Source organism: Mustela putorius, unplaced genomic scaffold, assembly GCF_011764305.1.
Source record: "Mustela putorius furo isolate JIRA1106 unplaced genomic scaffold, ASM1176430v1.1 tig00003962_pilon_pilon_pilon, whole genome shotgun sequence".
Classification (NCBI taxonomy): domain Eukaryota; kingdom Metazoa; phylum Chordata; class Mammalia; order Carnivora; family Mustelidae; genus Mustela; species Mustela putorius.
The window spans coordinates 11,977,469-11,999,379 of record NW_025422106.1 but is presented as its reverse complement, the minus strand read 5'-3'; the positions used below and the strand labels follow the sequence as shown (position 1 = coordinate 11,999,379).

General features: G+C 39.9%; 1 protein-coding gene and 1 long non-coding RNA gene across 4 annotated transcripts in view; one reads left to right on the top strand and one right to left on the bottom strand.

The window, feature by feature from the left end:
• The window catches only part of LOC106005327, a 23,273-nt gene extending 4,404 nt beyond the window's left edge, over positions 1–18,869 (top strand). Inside the window, exons 2-4 of the long non-coding RNA XR_001178609.2 lie at positions 2,543–2,684; positions 6,225–6,303; positions 17,886–18,869. This is a non-coding gene — a long non-coding RNA (uncharacterized LOC106005327). The remainder of the gene's footprint in view (positions 1–2,542; positions 2,685–6,224; positions 6,304–17,885) is intronic.
• Positions 736–21,911, bottom strand: PRR11 (proline rich 11). 3 transcript variants are annotated; one of them, XM_013053649.2, is made up of 10 exons: positions 21,552–21,911; positions 16,334–16,466; positions 13,374–13,524; positions 13,009–13,131; positions 9,808–10,071; positions 8,558–8,656; positions 8,088–8,200; positions 6,417–6,476; positions 6,231–6,327; positions 736–2,304 (listed from the first exon to the last, which is right to left on the bottom strand). In XM_013053649.2, the coding sequence occupies exons 2-10, from the start codon at positions 16,459–16,461 to the stop codon at positions 2,236–2,238; spliced, it is 1,104 nt and encodes a 367-aa protein (XP_012909103.1). In that variant the 5' UTR covers positions 16,462–16,466; positions 21,552–21,911; the 3' UTR covers positions 736–2,235. The 3 variants fall into 3 exon arrangements, with proteins under 3 accessions (XP_012909103.1, XP_004747328.1, XP_044926143.1); XM_004747271.3 differs by having other exon boundaries at positions 21,643–21,911; XM_045070208.1 differs by having other exon boundaries at positions 736–1,320; positions 21,643–21,911.

The following is a 21,911-nucleotide window of genomic DNA, read 5'->3' as shown; positions in this document are numbered from 1 at the left end:
TATGGTTGTTACTCAGTCTGAAAATAAACATTGGAAGTTAATAAATAGCAACAGTGTAAAGAAGCCATAGCATTCACAAGATTCTCAAATGGTATAATATAAAACCTGTCATAAAATTTAGTAAAAAAACAAGGTAGAAAACATTTTTAATACTGGTACAATGGCAATAGCAGCTTTATAAATGTTTATATATAGGATTTCTATAGCATTTTTAAATGAACCTTTATTCCACAAGAATGATCAAATCATCAAATCATTTAAATTAAATTGAGACAGTACCTGGTGGTTTATTAACATAAGCATTGTAAGTGCTCCATAAAACATCGTTACAAATACTCAAATGTTTTGTTCTCAGAGATCATTCCTTTTATTCTTATATAATATAAGTGTAGCTTGCAGGCTTTGTTTTGTTTTGTTTTAAATTAGAAGCAGGTATGTTTCTTAACTTTATTACCTGTTTAATTTTCATTCATAAATGTGTCTGTAGACATAAATTTGGGTCTCATGAGAACAAAACATGGTCCCAAGGTCTGCTTTCCAGTCTGGTGACTTTCCACAACACTCTATTTGGTATTTCAAAGCAGTATTTGTCTGTGGAAATATAGGTATTTCTGGGAAATGACTGAAATATCTTTTGTAGCCTAGGCTAAAATAGTATTACCCCTGTAGCTGCTTCCTGTCAGGCTAGGAAGTTCAGTAAAGATCTGAAACACCTTGTTTCCCATCCACAAGCAGCTGCTGTCCTTATTCTTGGAACTGCAGGGGATCAAAGCTAATCCTGTACTTTCAGTCACAGGAACTCACCCTGATGAGAGTTTCCCATTCTCTGTGATACTTAACATAATAGTAATGGGGATCCTGGCTGAAGCTATAATTGTGTCCACTGCTAAGTAGACATGTCTGACAACCTGGGGGCTCCCAGAAATACTTGGCAACTTTGTAGGGGACTGAGCCATAGGGTGACCAGGTACGATAAAGAATGCCCTGTTAAAGCTGAATTTCAGATAAATGGTGAATAATTTTTTCAGTATAAATATATAGCTCCCATGTAATATTTGGGACATACTAAAACAACAACAACAACAAAATCCCCTACCCATTGTTTAATAGGATGTATTTCTATTTAAAAGTTTTTTTTAAATTCAAATCTGGCTATCGTATATTTACTGCTAAATCTGGCTACCCCGGACTGGCAGGAGAGAACAAAAATCCAGTGAGGTTTGTATTATTACTGTTCCTGAAGATATAGGCTGTTGAGAACAGGAATTAGGTCTCACAGAAGATCTGCTATGGACTTCAGATAATCCTGGGCAGGCCACTCTGGAAAATACACAGTTCATGTTGAGATCCTCATAAAACTTATAATTAGCTGCATGAATGTGGATAGAAAATGTCAAAGAAAGGAATATCTCAGACTTCAGTGATCTAGATATGACTACCTAAAGATCCTTTCTAGCTGCTAGAAATGGTACATTCTCATTTTTAAGGTTATATTGGATATTTTGCTTCAAATCCATTTGGAAAATAATTGGGTTGGGATAGGGGACATTCTTACCTCCTAACTGTTTACAGTAAACAGAAATCAAATCTAGAGGTTCTTTTTACTGATCAAGTCTGTAACGCTTACTGAAGAATGCATTAGCTTTATAGGCTGAAATACTTTTCTTTTTAATTACCTGAGAATATGCAAGAAGAATGGGAACAGGGTTATTTCATTTTATTTTTTAAGGAATCAGGTTATTTTCTTAACGTCAAAACTGTATCTATTGAGTATAAACTTGTTATCTAGTTAAATTTGAACGACCTCTCCAACCTAAATTGGGTAATTCCCGGATAAACATCTCTTTAGGGACTGCATTTTCCCATCTGCTCTCTTATTGATCATACAAACTAAAAAATACCCAAATACTCACTTTATATCACAGTATGTATGGACAATTCTTGGACTTATAAATCCAGGCAAAATAAGTGTATATTAACCATAAGCATTGTACAGATTTCCCAAGTAAAAAAATGTTGAAAACTCAAATAGAAAAGACTCCCTCGAATAAAACAGGAACAACAAGAACTCATATTTTTGGGGCACCTGGGTGGCTCCCCAAAATTATATAATTCAAATGGAATTATATATTAGTATAATTATTTATATAAACCCTAGTACATTAAAAAAAAGGATTGGGGTGATTTTATCTGTGTGTTTTATGGATCATCATGTGGCATCAGGCAGAGTTAGCATCAGTTTTGTTCATCAAAGCTGCTTGTAGAAAGTGGCAGAGTTTGAGTTGGGCTTCTAGGGTGAGCCATCTATGAAAAAAAAAAAAAGGGTCCCAATTATAATATGAATTATGTGGCCAACACAGATCTCCTTCCTCACTAATAGAAACCAGATTTTATGCGGGCAGCAATGCAGCCGGACTCTAAAAACCACTTTTCCCAGTTTTTCTGACATAATCAGAAGTTTCTGGGTAGCACCTGTATAAAGTGAGGGGTAGCTTAGCTAGCACACCCTTTTGTCCTTTGCCTTTCTCCTTATCTTGCCTAGAATGTGGGCACCGGGCTTCAGGAGGTGGAGGCATTCTTTACCATGAGGATAAAAGCCACACATTAAGGATGGAAGAGCAGTGAAGACATGGTGAAGCTACTGTACCAGTTATGGGCTGCCTACTTCCCAAGGGAATATGTAGGTAAGAAAAATAAGGTGCTGCTTTGTTAAGCCACAGTGGTCAGATTTTTGTTACCTAATGCAAAAGCAAATTTTGTTACCAAATGCAAAACCTATCTAATACAGTTGCTTCAGACTTTTTTTTTTTTTTTTTTAAGATTTTATTTATTTGTTTGACAGACAGAGATCACAAGTAGGCAGAGAGGCAGGCAGAGAGAGAAGAGGAAGCAGGCTCCCTGCTGAGCAGAGAGCCGCATGTGGGGCTCAATCCCAGGACCCTGGGATCATGACCTGAGCTGAAAGCAGAGGCTTTAACCCACTGAGCCACCCAGGCGCCCCACAGTTGCTTCAGACTTAAAGGAAAAAGGAAACCTAAGTTCTGGGGGTGGGGGGGTGGGGAGGAGGACTAGTCATTTTATGTCTAACAACAGTTTCTTTTTTAAAAACTTCCTCCTACTAAGTGGACTTTTTTTTTTTTTTTTTAAAGATTTTATTTATTTGTCAGAGAGAGAGCAAGCGAGAACGAGCACAGGCAGACAGAGTGGAAGGCAGAGTCAGAGGGAGAAGCAGGCTCCCTGCGGAGCAAGGAGCCCGATGTGGGACTCGATCCCAGGACGCTGGGATCATGACTTGAACTGAAGGCAGCTGCTTAACCAACTGAGCCACCCAGGCCGTCCCGAGTGGATTTTTTTTTTTTTTTAGATTTTATTTATTTATCAGAGAGGGAGAGGGAGAGCGAGCGAGCACAGGCAGACAGAATGGCAGGCAGAGGCAGAGGGAGAAGCAGGCTCCCCACCGGGGGGTGGGGAGGAGGATTAGTCATTTTATGTCTAACAACAGTTTCTTTTTTTAAAACTTCCTCCTACTAAGTGGATTTTTATTTTTAAAGATTTTATTTATTTATCAGAGAGAGAGAGAGGGAGAGCGAGCGAGCACAGGCAGACAGAATGGCAGGCAGAGGCGGAGGGAGAAGCAGGCTCCCCGCTGAGCAAGGAGCCTGATGTGGGACTCGATCCCAGGACGCTGGGATCATGACCTGAACTGAAGGCAGCTGCTTAACCAACTGAGCCACCCAGGCCGTCCCGAGTGGATTTTTTTTTTTTTTAAAGATTTTATTTATTTATCAGAGAGAGAGAGGGAGAGCGAGCGAGCACAGGTAGACAGAATGGCAGGCAGAGGCAGAGGGAGAAGCAGGCTCCCCGCTGAGCAAGGAGCCTGACGTGGGACTCGATCCCAGGACGCTGGGATCATGACCTGAACTGAAGGCAGCTGCTTAACCAACTGAGCCACCCAGGCGTCCCAACTAAGTGGATTTTGTGAACAGCTCATACAGCAGATACTTTTCTGGGATTTAAAAAAAAAAAATTTTATTTTTATTTATTTATTTGACAGACAGAGATCATGAGTAGGCCAAGAGGCAAGCAGAGAGAGAGGAGGAAACAGGCTCCCTGATGAGCAGAGAGCCCGATCCTAGGACCCTGGGATCATGATCTGAGCCGAAGGCAGAAGCTTAACCCACTGAGCCACCCAGGCACCCCACCTTTCTGGGATGTTTGATATTGTTGTTCAATATATGTGCTTATTCTTTATCATATTTTCATTTGTTTCCACATTACTCAACTCATTATAGTGATTATGGGGTAGGGCAGGGACATAAAAGAATCCCAGAGCTGAACAAAGAAAGGAAGGGGCTTAGTCCTTCAGTGAGGCCTCTGCCTTCTGCCCCTGTCCTTCATAATTTGTGGTATCACCAAGGAATGTGATCTGGGAGTAGGGTCCCTATTGGATGCTCCAAAGGAGGAAAGAGAAATGTGGCCACACCTCAAAACAGTGATTGGCATGAGGGAAACCAAACTGTCTGCAAAAGGCACTGATTCTTTATTTTTTTATTTTTTAAAAGATTTTATTTATTCATTTGACAGACGGAGATCACCAGTAGGCAGAGAAGCAGGCAGAGAGAGGAGGAAGCAGGCTCCCTGCTGAGCAGAAAGCCCGATGCGGGGCTTGATCCCAGGACCCCAGGAACATGCTGAAGGCAGAGGCTTTAACCCACTGAGCCACCCAAGCGCTCCAAAGGCACTCATTCTTTTTTTTTTTTTTTTTAAAGATTTTATTTATTTATTTGATAGACAGAGATGACAAGTAGGCAGAGGCAGGCAGAGAGACAGGCAGAGAGACAGGAGGAAGCAGGCCCTCCACGGAGCAGAGAGCCCGATGCGGGGCTGGATCCCAGGATCCTGGGATCATGACCTGAGCCAAAGGCAGAGGCTTTACCCACTGAGCCACCCAGGCGCCCCCAAAGGCACTGATTCTTAATGAGGAAACAAAGAGGGGACAGTGTTGGGTTGGCAAAGTGTTAGCAGTGAAGTCTGTGGTGTGTCTCTATCACCAGAGGGAAATGGAAATATAAGTTTTGTAGCCAAAGAGGCCAGAAGCCCTGTGTCCCAGCACTCTAGCAGGAGTGCCAGACGGATGGCTATTCCCCATAGATCCAGTGAACAGGTGAACACAAGGAGATGACAGACAAACAGGATTTGGAAGAAATCACATCAGGTTTCACTGATATACTAGAATTTGGTGTATGGGTCATACATGTAGGTGACAAAGAAGAAAGCTGCCAAGACCTTTTCCTATCAACTGTGCACAATCTGATCCCTATCTGCATCTTTATCGCTGTTTTTCACTGTCAGACTTGCTTTCTCTTACAGCTACTTCGGCTCCTTTTCAGTTTCTCAGTTAGGTCAGGTGCCCTCCACCTCAACACCCTTATGTATGCTGTTCTTTTTGCTTGGAGCTCTTTCCTCCCAAACGTCCATGCTGGGCCCATCCCCTCATCCCGTAGGCACCCTTCCCAGTTAATGCCTATTCATCCTTCAAGTCTCACTTCATCACCTCCTAAGGGATTCCTCTGTGGGTTCCCACAGAACCCTATTCCTTTCCTTTATAGTACTTACCTCAGTGTAGAATTATACAAATATGTGATTATTTGACTAATGTCTATTTTCCTCACTAAGCTGAAAGCTCCAAGACAATAAAGTTAGGTTTGTTTTTGCTTACCACTGTATCCCACTGTATCCCCAGCACAGTGCCTGGCATAGAGGAAGTGCTTAATAAATACTTATCTAGGGATGCCTGGGTGGCTCAGTTGGTTAAGCAGCTGCCTTCGGCTCAGGTCATGATCCCAGCGTCCTGGGATTGAGTCCCACATGGGGCTCCTTGCTCAGCAGGGAGCCTGCTTCTCCCTCTGCCTCTGCCTGCCATTCTGTCTGCCTGTGCTCGCTCTCTCCCCCCCCCCTCTCTGATAAATAAATAAAATCTTTAAAAAAAAATAAATAAATACTTATCTAAAGGAATTAATACAACCAGACATGCATGGTAAAAGTAGAGATGATAATGCTAGCTAGGTCACAGAATTTTATAAAGGCTAAATATGAAATTGTTTTGTAAAGCAGTAGGTACCATTTAAAGATTATTATAAGAAAGATCCTTTAGATTGTATGATTCTAAATAAATCATTTTGAAGAAAAGGAACCATATTTTTGTTTGTTTGTTTCCCCTAAAGGCTTACCTGAAACTTTCTCCTCAAGGCCCGAGTCATTACTGGAGTAAGCCCAGTTCCTGTGTCCATGTTTTCTTTATTGGTAAGTGGGGTTCCACCTGGGCTTCTGCAAAGGTATTGAAAAAATTAGAAGCTGTGTTTTATGCTAATTTTTCAAATGGATTCAGAAAGGATAAAGATAAGAGAGCATATTACCTCTCTACATCAACTTTTCTAAGTAGTTTCCGCAGGTCTATCTGGCTTTTACCAGGGGTACTGATGAAATAAAAATATACAAGTTAGAGCCTGCTAGAATTTATCCCCTTTCCCAAAGCAAAGCAGATGTTTCCATAGGCAATGTCCTAGAAAATGGTTCTATTTGTTACATCAGCAGAGGGGCACCTGGCTAGCTCAGCCAGTGGAGTGTGTGACTCCTGATCTTACAGTTGTGAGTTCAAGCCCCACGCTGGGTGTGGAGCCTACTTAAAAACAAAAATAGCAGTAGATGCCGATAAGAGCATAAGGTGATATAATTGCCCTAATAAATAATACGTCTTGACTCAGTAATTATACATATAAGAATCCATCTGCGGGAAAGAGTCAGCTATGCACATGGGTGATGGACAAAAGGATGTTCGCTGAAGAATTAGAAATAAAAAATCATAAACAACCTAAATGTTTCAAAACAGGAGTTTATCTATGAAATTTGCAAATAATGAACTATATATACTGAAGAAGTCAAAATGATGCTTTAAACTGATTTTTAATAAGATGGGGAAGTTCTTGACACATTAAACAGGAAAAGCTTTAACTGCATGTATATTATGATTATACACAGGTACACACACACACACAGACACAAAAGATTTCATCGATTCCAAGACATCCAAATTTTCATATTTTATTATTTCTGAAATTGAGCTGCTTTAAAAATTCTTCTTTTTTAAGTAATCTCTTTCCCCAACATGGGACTCAAACTCATCACCCAGAGATCAGGAGTTGGATGTTCTTCCAACTGACTGAGCCAGGCACCTCTAAAAAAATTATTATTATTTTTTAAAGATTTTATTTATTTGACAGAGAGCACAAACAGGGGGAATGGCAGAAGGAGAAGGAGAAGCAGGCTCCATGTTGAGCAGGGAGCCAATTTACCACTTGATCCCAGGACCTTGGGATCATGACTGGGGCCAAAGGCAGACACTCAACTGACTGAGGCACCCAGGTGCGCCTCCCCACCCTGCCTGAAAACATTCTTGATATTATATCTTTTCCTCCCAAATCCATTTATCTGTATTTGTGGGTTTTTTTTTTTTTTTTTTTTTTTTTTTTAAGTAATCTCTGTGCCCAGCTTGGGGGTCAAGCTTACAACCTGAGACTGAGAGTTGCAGGCTCCGCCAACTAAGCCAGCCAGGTGCCCCTGGGCCACCCCCGCCCTCAAATCCACTAATAAATCACTGGTGTATCTTATAATAAACAGCATCATGAAATGGAAATAATAGAGTAGATGCCCACACAAAGACTAGAATGATAAACAACAGTATGTTAATAGTAGCTATCTTCAATCATACAGTTATTTGATTTTTTTTTCTTTTTCAAAAATTTTTTTAAAAGATTTTATTTATTTATTTGAGAGAGAGAGAGAATATGAACAGGGTCAGGGGCAAAGGGATGAGCAGACTCCCCCCTGAGATCATGACCTGAGCTGAAAGCAGATGCCTAACTGACTGAACCACCCAGGCACCCCCATTTTCTTCTGTAACTTTTCTGTGGATTTCCAGTCTTCTACAATGAGCATATACAACTTTTAAAGTTAGAGATAGGGAAAACAAAACAAAACAAAACATTATTTTAAGTAACAGTGGAGCATAACACAGTGTAGTTCCTTACATCAAGACATTTGTAACTCGAGTTGATAGTACTTTGGAGTTGGGCTTCAGGGTGACACGTTGCAGGTCAGAGACAGTAACTAGTGGATTCTGTGCCTTTGGTGATGGTATAAGCTTTAATCACAAAATGAGACAGTATCAAAAAATACACTTAAAGATATCATTCAAAATATAAACATGCTACAACAATGAATATTTAAAAGCTGAGTATGGGTAAGATATTATCTACTACTCAATTTTTATTGCAAAGCTTCCAAGTGTGTCTCTACTTCTTTAGACTAAAGGTTGGTAGATAAAACTGCCTAATTAAATAATTTTGGGGTCTACACATTTTGTTGAGGATCCAAAACTACTCAGGTAACACATGGAATACTTACCTCAGAATGGCTTCTGTACATAAGACATAGGCTGATTTTCCAGAAAGGGACAACCAGGTTAAAAGCTCAAAGATCATATGTATGATCAGCTTACCTTCTTCCTTTCATCAAAACACTGTGTCTTCTTTAACTTCACAGTCAGTAGATCTTTAACTGTTATCTGCATGGGTCCATCTCTTTTTAATGGCCCAGCCTTAAAATACATGGAGAGGTTAGAATTCAAATTGTAACCAAGATATCCAGTTAAATGCAAATCCAAATCCAGTTTTTAAAGACTCACTTAAAAACTAACTCTTATTTACTGTAGGAACCTATCAAATTCTTTTAATTCAACCGAGAATGATCCTGTTTTCAGTACACATGGATGCTAATGCTACTGTAAAGTATTCATCAAAATGTAAAGCTTTGACAGTAAATGAGAGATGGGCTAGTTGTCTGCAACTATGCATCTTCCTCAGGATTTATGATAATAAGACCGGAGTTGAAGAAGTTCCTCAAATCAAAGTGAAGTTTTGCTTGAATTACCTAAAAAGTTAACTCAGGTCCCATAGAACAAGAATGTATGGTCAGAGGGCTATGCATTATGGCAAATGTAGTAATGGGCTCTGGATTTAACCCAGCCATTTTATTTATTATTTTTTTTTTACAGATTTTATTTATTTATTTGATATAGAGAGAGAGCATGAGTAGGTCCAGTGGCAGGCAGAGGGAGAGGGAGAAGCAGACTCCCCACAGAGCAGAGAGTCCGATGTGGGTCTCTATCCCAGGACCCTGAGATCATGACCTGAACTGAAGGCAGAGGCTTAACCAACTGAGCCCCCCAGGCACCCCTAAGCCAGCCATTTTAAACCAAATTTATCTGGAGTGCAAATTCAGCAGATTTTTAAACAGGGTCATGCTTATCTTAGTGATTCACAAATACTCCCTTAGTGGCCAAGTAATTAATGGAGACTGGTCCTTCAGCTTCATGATATTATACTTTGGGACCCACCAACTCTTTTTATTCTGTTTTTACTCACTAAGCCACCTTCTGTTCTTAATTTAGTTTCCCAGGGAGGTTTTTCTTTCGGTTAAAAGATATTCTGAGACGCCATTAGGAATATTCCAATCTACTGGTTTTCATTCATTTATCCTTTTTAAAAAAATCACTTTTGTTTCTAAATCCAGTTCTACAGGCCTGAGTTTTTAGAAGCATAATCATTGACATAATTAAGAGATGGAATCAGAAAAAAAAAAAAATGCAGCTTTCCTCTCAAAGCCGGTAGCCTCGTCTCAAAAGGCCACCTTGTTTTACTACTCTGTTACACACTGACCAAAACACATCATTACTAGATTGTTTCCTACCTGCAGAGCTTTAGTGCGATCGGATTTTCTGAGCAGCACAGGTGCTGTGGGCGGTGGAGGCGGAGGCAGAGGAGGAGGTGGAGGGGGCGGGGGCGGCGGAGGAAGAAGAGCAGGAGTGGGGGTGACTGGCTGTGGCAGTGTGGGAGGAAGTATCGCTCGAGATTCTCCAGGGGTGTTTAGCACGCGGGCGGGCACATTTTTGAGTTTACCACTTATGTGACAGGTTTGACCACAGCTTGGGCAGGAAGAATTTTCCAAGACAGTCTGTAAGAAAACATTATATTTGGCAAATGAGTAACAGATTAATTTGGTTCTTGCGGCTCAGAGCCTTGGAGATAATAGCTACCACGTATTGAATGCTTTCTCAGTATAGTATGTGTTTTTTTTTTTTAAGATTTATTTATTTATTTATTTGATAGAGAGATCACAAGTAGGCAGAGAGGCAGGCAGAGAGAGAGGAGGAAGCAGGCTCCCAGCTGAGCAGAGAACCCGATGCGAGACTCGATCCCAGCACCCTGAGATCATGACCTGAGCCGAAGGCAGTGGCTTAACCCACTGAGCCACCCAGGCACCCCTAGTATGTGGTTTTTAAAAAATATTTTCTCATTTATCACAAGCCCATTCATTCACCCATTCATTCATATATTTGTTTTGTGTGTGCAATATGCCAGGCACTGTGGGTATGATGTGAACCCTATCTGTTACACCGTGGAGCTGACAGTCTGGCAAAGAAGACAGGCATGAAACACAGACACACCCAGAACAAAACAAAGTAATGTTTCAGTGAAAACAGGGAGGTGTGCTGTGGGCATGAATAAGGAGAAACTTGGAGAATGACATTAAGCTATAATCTCAAGGATGGACTGCAATTTATCAGGTCTCAAGGGAGATAAGATCTGGGGAGAGTTCCTGGCAGAGGGAAAAATACTTAATGCAGCTAAAAATTGTCATATAGTTGGGGCGTCTGAGTGGCTTACTCCGTTAAGTGTGTGCCTTCTTTGGCTTAGGTCATGGTCTCTGGGTCCTGGGATTGAGCCCTGAGTCAAGCTTCCTGATTCTCTCGCTCTCCCTCTGCCCCTCCCCACTACTTGTTCTCTATCTCAAATAAACAAAATCTTTAAAAAAAAAAAAAAAAAGAATGTAGCATATTCAAGGATTGATAAAAAGGCCAAGGGGATGGAACATGAATGTTAGGGGCTGAATTGTGTCCCCCAACCCCTCAAATTCGTATGTTGAAGCCCTAGCTGTAATACTCCAGGATGCCTTTGGAGATAGGGCCTTCAAAGAGGTGTTTAAATTAAAATGAGGCCATTAGAGTAGGCTCTCATCCAGTTTGACTGGTGTCCTTACAAAAAGAAGAAATTTGAACATACAGGAGAAACATCAGGGATGTGTGTGCAGAGACAAGGCGATTTGAGGACATGGGGAGAAGACAAGACAAAGCAGAGAGGCCCAAGAAGAAACTAACTCTGTCAACACATTGATCTCAGACTTTCAGCCTCTAGAACTGTGGGAAAATAAATTTCTATTATATAAGCCACCTAGTCCATGCCACTTTATTATGGCAGCCCTGGGAAAGGAAAAATAACCCTATGAAGTCAGATGGTGTATTAGTTTCCTATGGTTGTTTTATCAAATTATCATAAATTTGGTGGCTTAAAACAATTGAAATTCATTTTTTTCAGTGCTGGAGGCTAGAAATCTAAAAATCAAGATGACAGCATGGCTGTGCTACCTCCCAATGCTGTAGGGAAGAATCTGTTTCTTGTCTCTTCCTGTTTTTGGTAGCTATGGGCATTCCTGGCCTTGAGACTACATCACTCCAATCTCTACCTGTGCTCCCACTGCTCCTCCTCTCCTCTTGTGTGCTCTGCTTTCTCCTTTATAAGGACATTTGTTATTGGATTTAGGGTCCACTCTGATAATAGAGTATGATCTCTTCACTTCAAAATCCTTAACTTAAGGGGCACCTGGCAACTTTTGATCTTGGGGTTGTGAACTCAAGCCCCATGTTGGGTGTAGAGATTACTTAAAAAAAATCCTTAACTTAATTACATGGGAGAAAACCCTTTCTCCAAATAAGGTCATATTTATAGGTTTCAGGGATTAGGACTTGGACATATCTTTTGGAGGCCATTGATTCAGCCCACCATAGATGGCATCATCATTTTTAGAGGAGGAAACTCAGGCCTAGAGGAGTAAGGTGATTTGCCTTTCTTCCTGTCTAATTCATCTTGAGGTACAAATTCCAGGACAAGGATTGTAATCCCAGAAGCTCCCCTGCAAACCAACAAGTGCAATGTTTATTTTCTTGAGTTTTAGACATTGAGAATAGGGGCCTTGCTTAGGGGAGTTTGGAGACAGTGGATATATATGGCTTTTTCTACCTCTATCAGTCAAGAAAATAGAAATCATCCTAAGTATTTAAAAGAGGGTGAGAGTAAGGTGGGGAATTGGTTACATTGATGGTGAAAGAGATGAAAACACACAGGGAATATTGAGGCAACCCAGAGATTAGCAAAGAATAAGCCATGAGCCTGGAGGGACAAAGGGAAGAGCATTATAACCTGGTCTCTAGAGGTGGGTTAACCCAGAGAATCCAGGAACTTGACAGACTTACCTGGAGGGAGCTGGGGTGAGGTAGACAACAACCCTCACTGGAGAAATTGCCCAAAGCAGAGAATAAAGGGGAAACACACTCCCTCCACACCCCCACCAGTCTCTCTTCAGTGTCTCCCATTAGCCAAGCACAACTGGAACCAGGTGACATGGAGCATAGCACATACAGCCTGCATGGATTAGCCCCAGTGCAGTGCAGAGTTGAGCCTTGAAACCTAAGGAATAGATCTGAGGGCAAAGAGGCCTAAGACGAGCACTTGCCTGTAGCCATTGCTCCTTCTGGTAAAAGCATGCTGGGATTCCTATAGGGGATAATCCCTGCCCTCCTTCCCTAATTCCAGATTTCTTTTCTTTTTTTTTCCTTTTTTAAGATTTTATTTATTTATTTGATAGAGACACAGTGAGAGAGGGAACACAAGCAGGGGGGGAGGGAGAGGGAGAGGCAAGCTTCCCGCTGAAGAGGGAGCCTGATGCTGGGCTTGATCCCAGGACTCTAGGATCATGACCCGAACTGAAGGCAGACGTTTAACGACTGAGCCACCTAGGTGTCCCCGGATTTCTTTTCTATTTAACAATACCAACCTTCAGTGTTTCCTGGAGCTTGCATAATTCACTTTCCAAAATGCAAAATCGTTCTTTTAGACTGTGGAGTTCTCGGCGGCAGAAACGGGATGGAAAGATGGTGTCTTTCAATACTTCTAAACTCTGAAATGAAAAAATAAACAAGCCTGAATTCTGTAAGCAGCATGATCAGGACAAGAAAAAAAGGGAGAAGAAAGTGGTTTGATATATGTTTTACAGAAACAAAGGCCTACATGACCCCATAATTTCATCTTACCTGAGCTTAGTCTGAGTGTTGTATGGACCTGAGCACACACACAGGTGAACACACATACCAAATATGCAGAAAAACCATATTGCTGAAAATGGGGTTGTCAAAGCCATACCTGGGCCATGCAGTTCTGGCACCAATTGTATATAGACCACACTCTATTTGTCCAAAGTTTTACGGTATCTTTGATATTAGGAAGTCTAAAGTTCCAGGATGGTCTTAGCCAACTTCTGCTAAGGGAAGTATCTGCTGAAGGAATAACCACTCTGTAGGAAAAACAAAACCAAACGAAAAACCCCTGAGTTGGAATAACAGCTTTATTTATTTATTTGTTATTACTATTATTAAAGAATTTATTTTTTTTCATTTGACAGAACGAGAGCACAAGTAAACAGAGTGTCAGGCAGAGGGAGGGGGAGAAGCAGGCTCTCCACTGAGCAGGGAGCCAGATGCGGGGGCTCGAGCCCAGGACCCCGGGATCATGACCTAAGCTGAAGGCAGATGCTTAACGACTGAGCCACCCAGGCATCCCTAACAGCTCTACTTAAATAAGCTTGAGCCTCTAAATCTAAGCTTGAGCATCCAACTTTTGGATTTGTCTCAGGTCATGATCTCAGGGTCTTGAGATTGAGCCCCATATCTGGCTCTGCACTCAGTGGGAGTCTGCTTGGGATTCTCTCTCAACCTCTGCTCTTCCCCTCACTTGATCTCTCTCATTCTCTCAAATAAATACATCTTTAAAACATAAAATAACATGCTAGCTTTTATAGTATGGCTCAGGAGCAGAGACTACCTAAAGCCAAAATTTTCATTACATTTTAGAGTTCCAAGATGCACTTATACAATAATTTACTTGATAAATAAATAGTAATAAATAATAAATAAAATAAACAGTAAGTAAAGAGGCGTCAGGGAGGGCGCCTGGGTGGCTCAGTGGGTTAAGCCTCTGCCTTCAGCTCAGGTCATGATCTCAGGATCCTGGGATCGAGTCCCACATCCGGCTCCCTGCTCAGAGGGGAGCCTGCGTCCTTCTCTCTCTCTGCCTGCCTCTCTGCCTACTTGTGATCTCTCTCTTTGTCAAATAAAGAAATAAAATCTTAAAAAAATAAATTAAAAAAAAAAAGAGGCGTCAGGGATTCAGTAATGAACAACATGATAAAAACCATGCCCTCATTAAACATACATGTTTAATAAAGTCAATTAGTAACATGTATGGATTGTTATATAGTGAATAAATACTATGAGGAAAAGGATAGAGCAAGAGAGAAATGTTGAATGGAGGTGAAATTTTAGGTAGGGTGCTAGGGAAGTCTCACTGAGAAGGTGACTTTTGAGAAAACAAAACAAACAAAACAAAAAAAAACCTCAAAGTAAAAAAGCTAGCAATACATGGACACCTGGCTGGCTTAGTCAGTAGAACATACAACTCTTGATTAATGGTCATGAGTTTAAGCCCTATGTTGAGCGTAGAGCCTATTTTAAAAAGGTTAAAAATAAAGAAGCTAGCAATACAAATATCTGGGAGAACAATTCAGGCATGGGCAATAATAAGTGCAAAGGCCCTGAGACAGCCGCTTGTCTGAGGTGTCTAGGGAACAACAAGGAGGCCAGGATGACTAGGATGGAGAAACTGAAGAGTAGGGGGATTAGGAGAGAATGTCAAAATCAGATCATATGGCTCTTGTGGGTCATACAAAGGATTTTATTTTATTTATTTATTTTTGTTTTTAAAAATATTTTATTTGATCCCGAGATCATGACGCAAGCCGAAGACAGCGGCTTAACCCGCTGAGCCACCCAAGGGCCCGCCTCATACAAAGGATTTTAATTTTGACTCAGAGAAAGGAAGACATTGGAGAGTTTTTATTTATTTTTACATAATCTCTACACCCAACTCATGACCCCGAGATCAAGAGTCACACACTCTTCCAACTGAGCCAGCCAGGTGCCCCAGGAAAGAAATTGGAGAGGTTTTTTTTTTTGTTTGTTTTTTGTTTTTAAGATTTTATTTATTTATTTGAGAAAGAGACAATGAAAAAGACCATGAGAGAGGAGAAGGTCAGAGGGAGAAGCAGACTTCCCGCGCAGCCAGGAGCCCGATGCGGGATTCGATTCGGAAACTCCGGGATCATGACCCGAGCTGAAGGCAGTCGTCCAACCAACTGAGCCACCCAGGCGTTCCGACACTGGAGAGAGTTTTAAGCAGAGGGGCAATATGACATGTTTTTTACGAGGCTCACTCTGACTGTTCTGCAAAGGCAGAAGCAGGAACACCAGTTAAGGGCCATTTTCAATATTCAAGAGAGAGAGAGAAGAGTTAAGGATAACATGGTTAATGCTTTTTGAGGGCCAGTTTAGTTTAAAAAATTTTCTGTAAAGAGAGCTATAACAACAAAATGTATAATGTATGTCATTGTGAAGCCCAGTATCTTGGGCTTCTGATAACTTAGAGTCTCTTTCAGTAACACATTTAAACCTCTGTCCCAGAGAATAACTGACCAAATTTTACCAAAACTGAGATTTAAATTCCAGTTATATATTCCTCTTGCATCTCTTAGTTACCAGATTTATACAATTAAACTGACTAGGGAAAGAGAAAATAGTTACTGTGCATCTCCAGTACAATTTCTTGATTTGAACTTCATTTAAACACTTAAAAAAAAATATTTTATTTATTTTTTTGAGAGAGAGAGAGAAGGAATGGGGGGAGGGGCAGAGAGAGAGGGGAGAAGCGGTCTCCCCGCTGAGCAGGGGCCCAGGAGAGGACTCTGGGATCATGACCTCAGTTGAAGCCAGAGGCTTAACCAACTGAGTACCCAGGCGCCCCTAAACTCTAAAATGATGGTCACCACATAAAATTTAGAATGCTCGGTCAAAATTTAATTTCTGAAGAGGGAGGAATAATTTTTTAGTATAAGGATGTTAGAAATGTTGCATGGGACAATATTTTTAAAATTTCATATTTTATTAGAACTTTACATTTAATTGGGCATTCTGTATTTTTATTTGCTAAATCTGGTAACCCTATCCTTGAGGGATTTTTAATATTTTTTCTTCTTCACACTTACACCTTACCTTTCTGGTGAGGGTGGTGGCGGAGGAGGTGTGATTAGCTTGGGCTGAAAGTGAGAGGCTTCTCTTTTTTTGAATAATCTTTTTGCTTTGGCTTTTAACTTTCTTCTTCGTTGCTTGAACTTAGGCATGATTTCTGTAGAAAAAAATTTTTTTTACATGTTTTTAAAATTTTAGAATAATAACACATACAGAAAATGGAGAAGTCTTAATTGTACAGTTCAATAAATTATCACAAAGTGAACACACCCTTGTAACCACCACTTTGGTTAGGAAATAGATCACTGCCAGCATTCCAGAAGTCCCCTGAAGTGAAGAAAAATTTAAACCCAGATTTAAAGTATCTTTAGAGACTCAGCTTTGGCATTATATTGCTCTCTAATTTTGTTTTGCTTGCCTTGCTCTTCTTCATTAAGTCAAGTGTATTTCCATTTCTTATAAGAGAGAAAATGACTTTAGTTGGGTTATGGTCAGTTATTAAAAGAAGTTTCTTTCCAGGAACATTTACTGAGCACCCATTGTGATAAGCAGAGTTGGTAATGGAAGAAACAAATTTAACCACTGAATATCCATTTGCTTTTAGGCACCTTCACATACATTTTCTCAGTGAATCCTCACTACCTGGCAAGATTTTATCCCCAAGGACAAGGATTTTTATTCCCATTTTTTACATTAAGAATAAACTTAGACATAGAAAGAGTATATGATTTGCCCAGTGTAATGCAGTAAATAAATAAGTCTCGGAAGACTGTTCTTTCTAACATTCTGTGGTGCAACAGTTGATTAAATGGGTGGTATACAATGTAATAGCAGTTACCCCAAATCTAAGACCCCCAAATGTTTCAAAACATTTATTTTAAAACACTATTTAGTGTATTAAGCTTTTAATCTGGATCCTTTTCTGAAGAAAATTAAGTCAGAGCTAGTTTGATGTGAAGGTGGGTAGCCAGTTGCTGCTACCTGAGGAACAAAGATGTCGTTATTCAAGTAGAACTAAACATGGGCTCAAGGGCTGGGCCTCCCTGCCTTCAAACTCACATTTGAATAGGAACAATTGGCCTTTAAAATACAAATTCATTCCACTTTTGTTCACCCAGTACCCTTTCAATACTTAGTATGCAGCTCTAGGCTTGGCCAGCTCTCGGATTGCACTGGCTGAAGAACCTCCTTTTTTTTTTTTTTTTTTTTTTTTTTTTTTTTTTTTTTTTTTTTTTTTTGATTGTGGGTTGTGAAAACTCCGGAGTGGTGGCTTACTGCAGTTCCAAGCGCTTTGGTCTTGCAGAGGGCACCCCTAATGGCAATGGGCAACAGTGCATATATCAACAGCCCTTCTAGGAGCAAGGTTCTCAATAGCATCTTATTGAGCTGATGCAAGGTCTCAAACTAGCAGTTTTCCTTGGTTGTTCTTAGAGGCATGGGAGATACAGCAAAAAGTAGCTGACTTCCCTTGTATTCTATCACTTCTTCCTGCTGAAATAATGAAAGAAGGCTAAGCAGGGATTATTAAAAACACAGGGTATTTAAAGGACTCACTGATTTTTTTTTTTTTAAACAGACTTAAAATAACACAAAACAACAATACTCTGAAGATGTTTAGGAGAACCTCAGAGGAAGTAAGCAATCTTGCAGTTGCCTGAAAAAAAGATTAAACCTCATCACATCCATGCCCAGGACTTTCTATGGAGAGATGTCACTGAGAACCTCTATCTAAGGTCCAGAGTTCACTGGGTGAAATCCCCAGAATCTGAGACTTCCATGGTAACTTCCTCTTCTTGTCTCCATCTGCCCCTTGCAGCCCTCCCCAAATTCTGTTCCCTCTCTCCCTTTGATGTCTTTTGTTAGACGTCAAACTGACACAGAGAACTGGTCTCCTGCCTCCTTTTTTCTTATATTCACCAAGCACTCAGTTACAAAAGTAGACTTCAGAAAGGAGCTGGACATTCTGGTTTAAACTTGGTAGATTGGCTCTATTCCTTTATCTCCACTCCCAACAGTGTGCTAGGGTTGGCAACAACTGATACATTTTCAGGAAGTTTGTGAGTTAGTTGTGAAACACATCCACCATTAAAATTAAATTATATAAATTATATAATATATTACATATATTTTGTATAACATTATTACATTATAAAATGTATATTATGTATATTGATGCAAAGCTCATTACTTCCTAATGATTTTACTATTATTTATGCTGTTGAGGTTGTTTACATTATTGTATCTATATAGTGAAAATGCTATAAAATGCTGATTTCTTTCCAATTCCATATTCAGTGACTTCACATTGAAATCTTGAAATTGGCTATGATGGGAGTATTTACATCGTGGACATAACACCACAAATCAGGGCTTGATTCATTATGCTGTTGATTGTTAAGAGAGTGATAAAGAAAACATTAATAATACAGGTTAGATTTAAAAGCAAATCTTGGGGGCATCTGGATGGCTCAGTCATCATTGTGTGCCAAGTATACTTCAAGAAAAAAGTAAATAAAAAATAAAAGATCATGTTAATTCTGGAAAAAAATTCTCATATATTATTCCTATTGTTATCGGTTAGTTTTCTTTCAGTATAGGTGTGTGTACAATATATTATATACTATGTATAATTTACAAAATAAATGTATGTAATATATAAATTTATATTTTACATAAGTTTATATATTATTACATATATATTATATACATACACACACCCCTAAATAAAAAAATAGCAATAGTAAAAAATAAGAGCTTCAATTATACTATTTTTGTAAATTTTCATAAAGTTTGAAAATTTGCAAAATAAAAAAGTATGATAGATATATGTGTATATAGACATATAACATTTATATATACACACACAAATAATAGTTTTTAGTTTTTGGCTGAGCAGAATCATGATACTTCATGCCTAGATACTTCAACTTGAGTTTCCTAACATGGACATGGACATTGTCCTACAAAACCAATCACAGCCAGGAGATTTAAGCTTGATATTATCTAAGAAGTCCATAATTACCTCAGTCACCTCAATAATATCCTTTACAGCTGCTCTCTTTCCCCTTCCACAATGTGTCTTTTTAGTTTCCTTCAATTCACAATAGTTCTCTAGTCTTTTCATGTAAGTATTTGCCTTTCTTTCTATTTATATTTCTGAAGACTCCAGACCAGTTGTTTTGGAAAACGTCCCTCAGTTTGGGTTTGCCCAAATATTCCTTTAATGATCTTCCTGACTTTAGTCTTTCTCCGTGCCAATCATTTTCTACAGAAAATGATTACTAGAGTTAGTAAAAAAAAAAAAAAAGGATCCTGATAATTCCCTTGCTTAAAAGTATTTGAAGATTCCTTTTCATTCTCTGAATAAACTAAATTCCTTCATGCCTTTCAAAGATCATCACAATTTAGTCTGATGGCCCTTTGCTGCCTCATCTCTACTAGTGATTCGTGGTACTTCAGGTATACCAAACACTGAATACTTTCTACAGTATAGTTAGCAGGCTCAGGCTCTCCCTCTGCTTGGGGGTATCCTTTTTCAAGTCAACTTATATAGCTTCAAGATGCTGTTACTTTTTCTCACAGATATTTGTTGAATGCTGATAATCCACCATGGTAGGTAGGTGTGGTCGGTTTTGGGATACAATTTGAGACAAGGCCAACATAGTTTCTATCCTTATGGAATTTATGCTGATAAAAATGTCATACCTTTTGTACTTCTATAGCACTTTATAAACACTCTTATTATAACATTTACTGTATTGCATTGTAATTTTTGTTTGCATGTTTGTCACCCAGCTAGACTACGGACTTTTCAAGGTTAAGATTAATTTTATTCATCTTTGTTTTCCTGGAACCAAGAGTGTAGCAGGCATTAAATAATTTTCATTCAATAAATGAATGAAATAAATCATTCCTGCTAAGTGTTAGGTAGCAAGGTGTCTCTTTTTTAGTTCAGGAATATGCTTTACTACAATTACATTTTGTAAAATCTCTTGGCGAGGGAGGTTTTTAGTTTTTCAAATCATTCCACACCTTCATATGGTTAAAGGATGGCTCCAAAACTATTTCCAGTGGGAAGATGCAACAAATAATAGAGTAAGAACTCAGTTGGCTCTGCTGCTTCTATTAAAACTCCACCCAGTGATGGGAGAAGTGCTTTTGGTCAGGGGGTACTTCCAAAACTGTGACAGCAACGAAAATAACAATTGCATTTCATTACCCTCTTCCTAAAACACATTTTATTTTTTTTTAAAGATTTTATTTATTTTATTTGACAGATAGAGATCACAAGTAGGCAGAGAGGCAGGCAGAGAGAGGAGGAGGAAGCAGGCTCCCTGCCCAGCCACCCAGGCGCCCCTAAAACACATTTTAATGTAGGTTCCTATACTTTCCCATAAACAGCTTTCAGTCAATTAATCAATTTCCATTACTAGTTCAATTCATTACTCTTGAACATTCATAGGGCTATTTCTGGTACTTGATTGTATTTAATTTTATTTTTCGCAGTACAACACTGCTTTTTTAGTTCCTGCCTTGTTTCTCTGACGTGACGGCAGCTCGCTAAAATGTAGTCCAACACAGCATTAGGCACAAGTAAACAGGGCACACTTAAAAAATTGACACTGTCACAGAAAGTCCGGCGATATTAAGAGCATATCAAGGAACAAAGAAATACTGTCTGTCAAGAACTGTATATTCTCAAACTTTAACGTGCATAAGAATCACTGGGAGGGGCGCCTGGGTGGCTCAGTGGATTAAGCCTCTGCCTTCGGACCAGGTCATATCTCAGGGTCTTGGAATCGAGCCCACACCGGGCTCTCTGCTCAGCAGGGAGCTTGCTTCCCTCTTTCTCTCAGCCTACTTGTGATCTCTGTCTGTCATATAAATAAAATCTTAAAAAAAAAAAAAGGTGGTGGGAGATCTTGTTAAAATTCATATTCTGAATTTGATTCAGAATATGATTCTGAATTTTATTCAGTGGGTCTGGGTGGAGCCCGATAATTTGCATTGTTAACAAGCGCCCAAGTGATGCAGATGATGTTGGTCCCCCGACAACACTGAATAGCAAAGATCTAAAGGAATGTGCAAAAGGAAGGCAGATGCTTTGATCCAAAACGTATTCTGCAGAGCGTTAATTAAATATAAAAGTGTGGTTAGGTTGGAGCCAGGGCGAGCAGTTCTTACCCAACCTCAAACCTCCTCCTCCCAGTCTCATCTCCCCGAGTCCAGCCAAAGTCCCCACCTCCATAAATCTTAAGAACACAAGCAGCAACAGGCCCAGCTGCTGAAGACGCCAGCCCAGGTAACACAAGGGAGATTCTCCCTGCACTCACAAGTCTAAGAGCCCGGGATCAGATGGAGTCCGGGTAGTGGCCTCTCCTTCTCCTTAAAGAAAGATTCAAAATTAAAACCTTATCATGGAGGGACCAATCGTAGCAAAGGTCTCTCCACGATTCGCTGTCTGGGTAGTGTAGGAGCACAGTCTGGTTTGTGATTGGTTAAAAGGTCACCACGCACTGGCCAATGAGAGCTGAGGCGCTTCTGGTATGAATAAGTGGAAGGCGGGAGCCATGGGGAGGGGAAGCAGGAGACCTAAGAAGGT